Here is a 12,588-nt window from a genome sequence, read left to right as displayed (position 1 = left end):
TGCACAGATGCCTCAAACATAACCGAGCAAAGCTGATTATTGTACACCGACTGCAGCAGTTATTCTCCCTACAGCATGAAAATAACAAGATCAAAGGGGAATAAGGCAAATCTAAACATACCCGTGCAGCTCTTTGAGAGACACAGAGATCTTGAGATTGTGTCCCAGCACATGGAGGGCTGTGAGGATATCGGCCCATTGCACCATCTCACCCAGAGGACCCCCCTTCAGCACCTTGGGACTGAAGACGTCCCCGGACTCCTCTGTCAGAAAGCCCACGTGAACTAGAATCTGAAAGGAAAAGCAGGAAGAGTCACGGCAAGTGTGCACTACAGCACTGTGTGCAATAAACGCTTCTTTGTTCAACTACTTTGCACTGTTATTATAGAGAACAAACCAATATAACCCAACAATTCTAGAATTCAAACAGTCCTTCATGCATGGTGAATAACTGAGATTTTGTGAGAGAAATTTTAAGCACACGCTTCAAAGGATTCACGTATGAATAAATTCAGATGTTTGGCATGGATCAGTGATGTCAAATTTTAAATGTAATTGAGTATCTAATGAAAGCGAGAAAGCAGAGTGACAGCATATTCACGCCGACGCAACTCCTAAGAAATACAATCAACTGTGCATGGAGTTGAAATGAAAATTGACCTGCTGAGGGCTAATTGATATGCAGAACGATACACGAGTGGTTTAATTGCTGAGGGGAAGGATGGAATTTCCAAGCCGTTAAATATGTAATGAAATTAGATTTTTCTACAGATGCCATTTTCTCGATTACTTTTGACTTTGTTTCAGGGTGTGACGGTGAGTGATAAGTGACCCTCAGCCTCTTCCAGGAGATAAACATGGACCCTGCTGACGCCTGTTTTGGGGTGGCTCTCAGACACTTTTTATCCTTATAAGCCTTGATATCACTGTCCCACGCCCAGAATTCAGCACTTAAATAAAGTCTAAAAGTCAAATTTTTCCAAACTTTTAATGTACCAGAATAAAGTAATGCTCCAATAATAAAAAACAGTATTTATCTGGTGAGTCAGACTATTCTCCACATCTGTCCACATCAGGAGCAGGCTGTTGTGGATGAACAGGTTAAGCATGACTTCCACCCAGGAGATTGAGGTTTGACATGTGAAGCTTTGTTTTTAAACTTAATTTTACTGACATGACATGATCTTATATTTTAAACACTTTTCCCTTTTCTGCTGCAGTTTGATTAGATCCAGGAAACAAAACAAATTGGTTAGGTTTAGGCAACAAAATTATTTGGTTGGGTTTTGGAAAGAAGTTTTGGAAAAGATCATGGTTGTGGTTAAAATGGACTGTTTATCATATAACACAAAACCCTTTCTGGCAGAAAGACTTGAAGACTTATTTATCCTATGTGTCCACAAATGTTTCAAATAGTTTTTTCTTTTGTTTTCATTTAAGATTTTTTTCATCCATCTACATTAATTGTCAACACAATGAAATTTCCATCATGCACACTTTTTGAAAATATTAAAAAAAGTTCTAGCAAACATTTATCTACAAATTGCAAGATAACCCTCTTACTTACAAGTGTCAGAAAAAATGTAAAAATTACCATATTGGCCATTTTGTGATAGTCAGTTCAGTTCATCTTCTCTTGGACTTTACAATTAGATAAATGAAACTTATGACACTGTGAAAAGCGTGATTTGAACAAACTGTTTTTCTTTAGGGTTCAACGCCAAAAGTACCCCTAAGTTGAAGAAACCCCTTTGGACAAACACACCAGTCACCATGTTGTCCTTGGCCTTTGCTTCCAGTTGGCAGCAGAAATGCAAGCAGGAATGTTTTTTTTTTATTTCCCCTGAACTATCCCACAAAATACAAGCGTGCAGATGTGGATTCATGTTGCGTTTTATATCAACAAGGCCTAGTCTGAAAAGATGTTAATGAGGCTTTGAGAGGTGTCAAGTTATATTAGCATCTAGACTTTGCCCATGTTTCACTGGCTGCTCCATTATGCATCTGACTGAGCTAAATTGGTTTTCAAACGGGTGCTTTTCAGACTTAAATCTTATAACTAGGAATGGCTCAATACCACATACCAATCCAATTGAAAATTTCATCTCCGACGCTGCTGACACAATGGATTTCCCCTGTGTGTGAGCCACAAAGCTGTTCAGCCTGCAGCGCTGTCCACATGTATGAGCACCACGTGTGAGATGTAAAACTCACAGCTCTGACAACAATGTCTAATGTGGTTGGGCAGAAATCTATGTTTGGTGGAGGGTATGTTCCATTTATCTCGCCAGAAGTCAGAGCTGAGAATGACATCACACCCGGGACATAGCATTCCAGTAAAAGTCAGAAAAAAAACTTTGGTCCTTGATAATGTGAATGCATGCCATGGTATTCTGCACATGCAAACACTGGGGCAACATGCTCACATACAGTACTGTGTGTACAGCTGATTTTATGGGGCGCAAGTGCTAATAAATAGCTTTCAGGAGGCGGCTGTGGCTCAGCAGTAGAGCAGGGCTGTCCATCAATCAAAAGATTGACAGTTCAATCCCTGGCTCGAGTCTGCATGTCGAGCAGAGGTATCTTGCATGTCAACCTCTGCCATTAGTATATGCATGTAAATATGACTTTGAGTGGTCAAAGGGCTAGAAAAGCACTATATAAATGCAACTTTACCCTGACTTTCTGAGGAAGAGAATCTGACAACAGTGAGCATACCGGTTCAAATGTTCAACTGTGAACATGGAAATTCCGACTTCCCAGTTAGACACCAGACTTGTGGTGCGTTCCAGTTTGTTTTCTGTTAAAATTATATTCCTGAAAGTGCCCCCTTCCATGGCTGAGATTAGGTCGCGAGGTCAGGTTAAGCATCAGACGATGACTGGTTGGGGTGAGAGAAGGTTTGATGTCACAACACCATGGAATACGAGGCAAAGTTCTTTTTCACAACTGAAGGTCCGACCCAAGGTTCATGCTTACATTACAAAAGTGCCTTTACAGTTTTGATGATCGCCTGCCAAAACTTCCTGTAAGTGATCTGAAATACGTATTCACACTAGAATAAAAACAAACCATGGTTTGATTTGATTTGGACCAAGACCACCTTTCCCTACAGGGCCAAGGTTCAAACCTCTCAAGTTGGTAATTTTGGTTCTGATCAAACTGAAAAGTCTGGAACAAACAAGACGGGTACAAAAGAACCCAAAGCAAACAAAATATGGCTGTAGCTTATACGCCACAGGCTGACAGGTATGTTTTCAACAGTGACAATGAAGAGTAAGAATGACATCTGCATCTAAACGTCCCCAAATGACGTGCAGGTACGCATACAGTTCATGTGCTGCAGTTGAGCAGCTAATTGGCTGGAAACTGACATCAGCAGTGCACTTTTTTCCTGTGAATGTTTGATGGCATGTTCAACGAGCTAAGAGGCAGGACAAGACGTGCGCTGTTGGCTCACATCTCGTGGATGATCGTTATGCTCTTGTCTGACCAAATTGTTTTATTTTAATAAGGAGAGAATGTTGTAATATTGGTGGACAGTTAAGAGAGACTGTGCGAATGTTCAGCCTCGTGAAGCGAACCAAATAATCGAAGTAGTCAGTTGGATGCTGTAACTTTTTTTTTTAATGTTGTTTTTCCATCTTGCTTCAGCACAAGCTTAGTTGTGGTGTTGCACTAATGCTGGCTGGTTCTGTGATCCTCGGTGCTGCTGTGTGTAATGCTAAATGTCCTTGATAGACATGCCCTCAAGTAACTTGTGAAAAAGAAATGCTCAGACTGTGGCAATGCTGTGTAACCCCTCTGGGCTAACAAGTAGAGTGCACTCAGCTATTTTAATTAATCTAGAAATAATGTGCAGTTATTTTTTCTCCCATTGACCAATCGATTGGTTGAAGAGCAGGTAGAATTTCAATCAATTAAGATTCTCTTTGGTTGACTACAACCCTAATTGAGAGTCTGTCTGTTCATCATACAATAATGAATAAATTAAACAATTTGATTGGCTGTATGGAAGCAAGTTCAAATAATACATATAACATAGAAAATAAATTTCTCCCTTTTGGTTTCTCATTTGTGTGTGATTTACATATACAGTAGCAGGTGAAAAAAACATGTCATTTCAGTTGGACTGAGCTGGGGGTGCATACATCACTTCTCTCGTTATCACATCCTGGACTCAAATCAGCCATCATGTCAGTTAGCTTCCAGTTGGAGTTCTGATGGCACATGACCATCACCAATTATTTATGACTCAAACATTACATGGATATCGAGAGAAACTAAAATGTTAAAAAGAAAAACGGGAATGAGAAATATAGGTTAGCAAGAGACGATCCTTAAAAACTATTTTCTCGACAAATCTGTCTCTGTCACTGTCTGTTTTCTCAACAGCACGCAGTGTTACAGGGACGGAAGCCAAGCCTGCAGGGTCTGGTTAATGGACAGTAACCATTACTGTCAAACACGCCATTACAATAAACAAAGTCCTCTCCCCAGTGGTGAAGATGCAGGCGTTTGGGAGGAGTGCAATGTTATTTACAGAACTGGCTTTGATTTATCCAGCTGAAAACTGGACGATGAAAGAAACTGATCAGACCACACACACACACACACACACAGAGCAGAACGCCAGGATACTGTCAGCTGGTTTACAAAAAGCAAAACACTGCAAATGAATTTCTTTCATTCCTCATGTTTCATTTAAGCTTCTCAAGCATCAAGCCTCTTCTCAGCTACAGGGGGATTTTTGGAGAGCTGTCCACTTGAGTAAAACGATTTAGTGAAACTGACATGTACAATATAAAGCTCTTCCATTTCACCATGTGATGGAAACGTACATAATATCTAACTGTGCTACAGTATACCATTGATTCGCCATATGACATGGACATAGCATGCATGCAAATACGTGGAAAGAAGGTCAGAGAATTAATGTGGCTTCAGGCAAAGCAAACTTTGCAGTGCACCTGGTGTTTTCATAATGAATCATTTTATACATTATGCAAATGATTTGGTTATTGTACATTTTCACCCTGCAGTGCTGTTTGTTATCAGGGGTTGAATATCCAGAATGTTCTTAGTTCTCAGGATAAAGTTCTTAGGCTGCTGACTTGGACAGATTTAATACTGAAAAGAGTGACTTAACCAGAATATTATGTAAGTTTTATACTTCCATTCTGTGGAGAGGCTAACAAAAGACAGTTAAAAAAAAAGAAAAGAAGAAAAGATAGTTAAAATCAAACTAAAAGATTTTCAAATATCCTGACTTCCTTCGTATGAGTCAAGCTCCCATTATGCAACAGCATAGCATCTCCCAACAGAGTGATTCATAAATACACACTTGCCAAGACCACCCTTAGACTGTATAATGATAAAACTGCAAAATGGTGGATGACGTCCTCCCTTTGTACAGAAATGATGCTAAAACAGTGATGCCATCATCTGCATTTGCAGCCAGAGTCTGCACAGTAATTTCAGAAAACAACTGGGCTCACCTCACAATACAGAAGGTTAATTCACAGAGGTGTTAGTTCATGTAAAAATGTACTCTATTGTAATATGCATCATTATTACAAATGTATTGTAAACTTAATTATTTAACAGAGGGAAAAATATGGCATTGGATTGTATCGGTATTGGCAGATATTCGAGGTTGTGGAATCAGATATGAAAAAATGCTATTGAGTCATCCATATAAGTACTGCACACTCTTGTGGACAATTTCACAATCTCAATGATTTTCCCTTTGGGGCTGCCAGGTGGTGCCAAGCAAGCCTATGCAAAACACACACAAAAAAAAATCTAAATGAAATTAAATTTTGTAATTAGGATTATTATTAGTAGTAGTAGTAGTAATAGTAGTAATGTTATAATATAGTATATTGACCCAGACTAGTCTGCATCTGCCACGAAGCTGCTTTGCTCCTGAAATCCAGCTAGAAAGCAGACAGAATGGACACATTTCTGAAAAGAAAGACCTGACGAGCAGACCAAGTGACAAAAGCTCACCTGAAAATAAATAAATAAGTAATCAGAAGAACTCCTGACCAACTAAAACTTGCAAGCATGATGTAACGTACATAAAATATGGATTCACTGCTGCACGTAAGAATGGCTCCGAATGACCCATGCAGGCCCCTTGGCACATGCATCACTATTTGTCATAATACTGACATCTTGCAAAGTGGGGGCCCTGGCCACAACCTAATGCTATTTTGGGAGCCTGACATGGAAAAGTTGTTAGGATGTTATTCTGTGTGGATTTCATAGTGTTAGACATGTTGGTCAATGTCAGTGATCCCAAATGTCAGGCAGTGATAGGGAACCTGACACTGTATAGAAATGTATATTTGGAGTGGATAAGGCAGAGAGCTGAACTGACATCTGCTTACATTATTCACCAGGATTGTGACAACTCTACTGGACTTTGTCTATTTTGAGTGTGATAGTAAGGTCATGTGACATGGATGACAACGATTTCAATGTTTGTGATTACCTATTCCATACTCTTATCGTTTCTGCGGCTCTGAAACAAAGTGAACTGATTGATTGGTTGAAATACTGACTGTCAGCCACCATCTGGTTATTTTTACAACTGTATTCTGGCAATTTAGAGGCAAGAGGAGGCTGCCGGCAGCCCACTGACAGTGATAGAAAAAACATCTCAACACCAAACAAATCACTGTGTCCTCGACACATCAAACAGCCACAAAAAGGCAAAAATAACTCGGCGATCAAAGGATCAAAGTGTAGCGGTTTTGAACACAAAGTCCTCTGACTGTGGGACGGTCTGCACAGTACAGAATCATCTCATGTAACTTTTACTGTATATTTTCTTATATCTGATCCAGCTTGCCTGTAACAGTAAAACTCCAGCTATACTTGTGTGTTGAACAACATGTTTTAGCTCTGGCCTACATCAGGGTCATCGGGAAACTCATTAAAAAACACTTAAATAGAGTATGAATGAAAATATCCATAATAAAACTATTGGTATTTAAATTAGAATTAGAATTATAGCTAATAACTAAGGATATTTAAGAGCTTCTTTAAGAACTTTTGTGATAGAAAAGCTAAAATGCTTCTCTCCGTTTCCAGAGAAGATTGACTTTATCACCTTTTTGTGTGGACTTAATCAATTCAATGCCCATAAAAAATAGAAATGAAATGTGATGTTTTCAGTGAAATGTCTCGCAAAAGGCCTTCCTCATAATGGACGTTCAGTAATATGCCCTTTAAGGCAAAAACGTGTTTCATCTGTCTCTATTTTGCCACAAGGACACTGTATCATATAAATAACATGGTAATACAGGTAATAAAAGTCTTAATAATAATGGTCTTCCCTTTGAAAAGGTGATTAAAAGACCCAAGGTTTTTAGTATACTGGTGATTTATACAGGCTCCACACTTAAAGTTGCCTTGAAGAAATTTAATAGCTTTAACTGAGTTTTTATAGAAGCTCCTAAATAGCTTTCGTTATTAGTTATAATATAATTAATTAGAATTTAAATATCAATAGTTGTATTTTCTTCTATTTATCTTTGTTTGTTTTTAATTATGGATATTTATTCCTTGATGTGATCTATCTCTCTCTCTCTCCTTGCCTGTCTTTTAGTCTGGGATGATGATTGGCCTGGATCCACATGATCATACACCCACCCATCTTCAAATGTGCTCTATTGGCTGATATGTGTATGGATGGAAATAACTGACTTCTATACTTTTTACTTTTTTAAATTGTTTTGTCTGCATCATATCTTATTTAAGTGTTTCATGATGACCCTGATGAAGGCTGAAAAGATGAACACGATAGTTTGATAATAAAGTTATTTGACATACTATCAGTGCTGCTGGAGTTTTACCTCTCTGAACCCTTTCCCCTTCTCTGTGCACCTCTGAAGTAGATGAAGTTGTGCCAGAACCCCCTACCCACTTCGTTCAAATTGCCCATCCAAAGGACATTTTCTGGGTTAATTCCTCGCCGATTTTAGTATCTTGTAAAGGTTTTAACAAATGCGCCAGGAGGGTTCTAATGTCACTGCAATTTCATCAGCCGTCTGTTCCAGCAGGCAGCGCTCGTTGACACTTTGCGAAAATGTCCCTGTAAATGTCAGTGCAGAAAGTGCACCAAAGCCAATCAATGCCTGCTAGGAGTTACTCCATCATTATCTACTTATGTCTGTTACTCAACATTCAGCAATTCACATTAAATATCTGGAGATAAAAGAAGGAAATGTTAGTCCAACAAAATGTCACAGCTGTTGGGGTAACTTAGCAGACTAGCATGTGGGCATTAAAGAACTGTCTGGCTTTCTCTGAACTGTTTGATCCAAAACATCCCGCTCTTTTCCTTTAATGCCTAAACAGATGGATTTACATCAAATTGGAACCCGAAGAGTATGTTTGCAGAGTTAGAGAAAAAACAAGAAAGAAAATCTGTTGAAACTGAGTAAAGCCCTTTTTTACTGGGTCATCATCTGCAGCCTGGTGCAGCAACAACACTTTGAAAAGATGAAACCACAACACCGACTTGTTCTCTCATCCTACGCTTTCATCCTCCAGTGTGTGCACAATGCCTCATCATATTCACCCTTTTCTGCTCTCTCCAGTGGTTGCGGAGCTTGTCATCTAGCCGTCGAGCAGCAGAGGCCCACTGCGCCGCCAGCCTGCGTATGCGCCTCTTCATGAAGCTCAGCGACTCCTTCCCGGTGCCCACCTGCTCCAGGAGAGTCCCGATGTCAGACTGGAAAACAGCCTGGAAGACAGGAGCAATGAAAAAAACTACTGAAAAGGATCCAAAGTGTAGAGAACCTCTGCTGAGTTTCCTTTCTTTATGTGGACCGTGTGCAGCACCAGAAAACACTTAAGAACAGTGTCTAGTTGGGCACTATAAGTAAGGTTTCCTTTAAATTTTCATGTCAGGATGCCTTAGGAAAAAAATAGTTGCATAAAAACAATTTTTCCTTTACACAGACTTTAACAGACAAACTGAAGGTAAGGTGGTTAAGGTGTAACTTAAGGTGGTTTATGCAACCAGGCACAGTTTGCTATTCAGATTTATACCCTTTATAACCCTAACCCTGAAAAAGAAGGAGTTTGATACTGAAAAGAAAAAACTACAACAGAATAGACATTTTACGGCTGTTTTCCTTCTTTTTCATAAGAGGTGGTTAAGACCGTATAGAGCACAGAGAGTCTGTCATACCCTGTTATCTGCTGGTGCCCTGAGGCGAGAGCTCTCAGACAGGTTGCCTGAGGGATTCCTGGATCACCCTCATAAACAGTCTGCTCTCATTTTACATCTTCTCCTCTGCCCACCATAATCACTGCATCACAGCACAGTACCAGCATGCAAGTATTAATCAATGGAGTAACTTCATGGGGGAGCGCAGAGGACTTATAAAAGTAGAGAAGAGAAACTGAAGCACACAAACTGTCAGAGACACTATGAAAGAAGCTGAGATTCTCTTAACAAAAGAATCAATATGCAGAGCTGTACTGTACTCTCACAATGCAGGTGAATTATTGCTCTCAAGAGCAACTTGTGTATGGCACAGCAAAATGCAGAGCACCCGAGGGAAGCTTCGGGATTAGTCTCAGTGAATACAGGCTGGCAATTAGAGCAGAAGGTAGAGCCGTGGAATGAATTCACGCCGGGGCCCGCTGCGCCGGCTGTACGTTGCTCTCGGGAGAGAGAGGAGGGAGGGGACAGACCCGAACGGTGGGATAGACCTTGAGGAGTGATCATAAGCGCAACACATCATGTGCATGGTGCTGAAATTAAAAATGAAATGACACAGGTAGGCAGACAGCACTGAAAACTGGGAATGACAGCCAGCATCCCTGTGAGAGACTGTGTGCATCTGGGTGTTCAGATTCTCCAGAGTTGCTGATCAAAAAATTAAAGAATATATTCTCTGATTGAACTTGGAAAATAAGCAACTCGGTTGTCTAATTTGATACAAAGTATGGCTTGTTACATCTTGTTAGTGACCAGAAACTCATCTGCATTCATGTGAAGCTACCAAATCTATGTCGAAGCATTTTTCGCCACACCTTGATGTTCAGCATTCTGCTCTTTTTATCCGTTCTTCCAGATCCCTTGTCACTGCTAAATGCTTGACACCGTTGTTGGCATGTGAAGAGCGTAGACTACTATCTGCCTCCTAAGATGAGTCATCAGCCGGCTCTTGTCACTGCCAGCGGAAATTTTAACTGAGAATTTCATACCCTTTTTGTCAGGATCTTCTCCTCACACTGAACAGGTGTGAGAAACAGACGGGCTGCTTGTGCTTTCCAGGAACTGAACTCAAGTCTCAGCAGTAGTGGGAAATGTTTTACCTCAACGTCAAACCCTGTGCTCTGTTCCTATTTCCCCCTCCAGCTACCTGTGCTGTTGTGGAATTAAAGGTCTAGTGTGTAAGATTTATGCAGATTTATTGGCAAAAACACACAGTGTTACAATGTTATTTTCATAAAGAGTAATTAAGGACACATTGTAACAGCACTCTACTGTAAACTTAAGTATTGTTTCCTACTGTTAGACCCTTACTAGATTTTATTAGAGGGTAATGAGCTGTCATCTATAGACAAAATATTCTTCCTCTGTAATTATGGTCTTCACTTGGTAGATGTGGTTCACATATTTTAAATAGGGAAGTAGCAGATACATGATTTCACTTAAGTTTGCAGTACAGTTTTGCTGTAATGTGTCCCCAACTGCCTCTAATCAAGTCAAATCAAATGAGGTCTGCTGTGTCTCATTTGCTTGCTTGTTATGTCTTGTTTGTGTACTATTAAATAAAGCGCAATCGCCCTTTATATCTATGAGGGAGTGGGCTCTCTTCCATGAGGTGTTTGTAATCTACATGCCACTAAGTCCTATACACTTGCCCTTTAATGGGAACTACGTTGAATAAATGTTGTGTTACCTGTCTCTTGGGTGGAGGTTTCAAGGTGGGTGTGGCAGTCTGGTTCCTCCAGGCCAGTGGGGGACAGAACCACTCCACCTCGCTCAGGTAGACGAGGAAGGAGCAATCGGAGCCGTCCACGCCATAAAAGGCATAGCAAGGGTCCGAGGTCCAACGAGCACGCATCCACTGAAAGACAAAGAGCCAAAACGGCTGTCACTCAAAAATGTGAAGTATAGTCCTTCAGGGCATTATTTCATCATTAGCAAACTCATACATTTGATTAAAGACGTGAAACGGTGTCATCGGAGGTCAGTTTAAAATCCATCCCTTCTGTCCTGTCATCATTTTGAAACTGACAAAAGGCGATCATGCGGAACAGCCTGTGGGTACTTTGCTGTCACATTTTAACTCCGACTTCAATTTGATGCCTCTCGTCCTTTATTGTGAGATACATGCACAGGGGAAAAAACACAGCCATCGGCTTTATTAATAAGACGTCCTCTGGGTTAAACTGACTACATGAACCTTTGACGCTCTGTCATCAAGTACTCCAGATAATTGAGCTTTCATGGGTTCCCGCTAACCGGTGAGCTCGGCTAAGCGGCATGATGAGGTCATCCAGCAAAGTAACGTGATAAAGATGAGAGAGCAGATTTTGTCTTTGAGGTTCAGGTCGACTAATTTCCCAGGATGCATTGTTCTTTTGTGGTAGTGGACATCAAAGCGGAGGAAGCAGACAGGACAATTAAATAGTGAAAAGGTGAAGTTTTGTTATAGGCTGAACTAACCAGTGTTGGGGAATCTACTTTGAAAATCTGCAAGCTACCAATTACTTGACTATTTACATTTAATATTCTCTCCACCAGGGGATCATGCAGTCACTTCCGTGTGTGTGCGTGACTGCATGCATGTTTCAGTAGTTAAGTATACAAAACGGCAAATGGTAATTTAACTACTATAATCACTATGCGAATATAAATGCAGTTTAATTATATGTAGTTCAGCAGTCCACAACACTGGAACTTAAGCTTTCAGGAGGCGGCTTTTTGGGAGGGCGAGGACGTCTCTGAACTCCATCCCAGACGTCTGTTCCTCTCTTTCTTTGGTGAGCTGAAGGCACATCCATCTTACTCCCCCGGGGTAGAGTGTCTTCTGTTTTCTGCTGACAGAACTGAAACCGTTTTCTGTTCTTAAAAAAACGTCTGAAATGGCGAGGTTATACTGAAGCATGTGGCCTGTACAGCCCGAACAGCCTAGAAGTGTTGCTAATTAGTACATATTACATGTGAGTGGTGTGTTCACATGGTGTGGCATGTGTGGAGGCCTAGTTCATCCATAAACATGATTTTGATACTAAGAATACACAACAGCGCACCTTGCATATGCATGTTATTCTACGCACATGCTACATGTCTGCATAAATGTTTGGCAGAGCGTTCATGCACACCTCTTTGCTACGAATACGTGTTGAACAGATGGTGCATATTTTTTACACATTTTGTGTTTGAATCTTACACTTCTCTTACATGTTTTCACTTATTTCCAGACATGTTAAAAGAAAGAAGTGCCTTTTGGTAATACTTCATGGTTTATGCTTGTGTTGTACCAACTGCAATTTTCTGCCACTGCTGCTTTAGGCTATAATTCATACATTATATACAGCGTGTTTAGA

The 12,588-nt window shown here is 40.4% G+C and overlaps 1 protein-coding gene across 1 annotated transcript in view; it reads right to left on the bottom strand.

The window, feature by feature from the left end:
• The window catches only part of mgat5b (alpha-1,6-mannosylglycoprotein 6-beta-N-acetylglucosaminyltransferase B), an 87,240-nt gene that overhangs the window by 42,992 nt on the left and 31,660 nt on the right, over positions 1–12,588 (bottom strand). The window contains exons 6-8 of the mRNA XM_084744384.1: positions 10,935–11,102; positions 8,594–8,758; positions 122–291 (exon numbers count right to left, since the gene is read on the bottom strand). Of these exons, the coding sequence (XP_084600510.1) occupies positions 122–291; positions 8,594–8,758; positions 10,935–11,102 (503 nt within the window). The remainder of the gene's footprint in view (positions 1–121; positions 292–8,593; positions 8,759–10,934; positions 11,103–12,588) is intronic.

This window comes from Lutjanus erythropterus, chromosome 19 (genome assembly GCF_056507025.1).
Source record: "Lutjanus erythropterus isolate fLutEry1 chromosome 19, fLutEry1.hap2, whole genome shotgun sequence".
Classification (NCBI taxonomy): domain Eukaryota; kingdom Metazoa; phylum Chordata; class Actinopteri; order Lutjaniformes; family Lutjanidae; genus Lutjanus; species Lutjanus erythropterus.
Note: the sequence above shows the minus strand (reverse complement) of the source record. Positions and strands in the feature narration are given on the sequence as shown.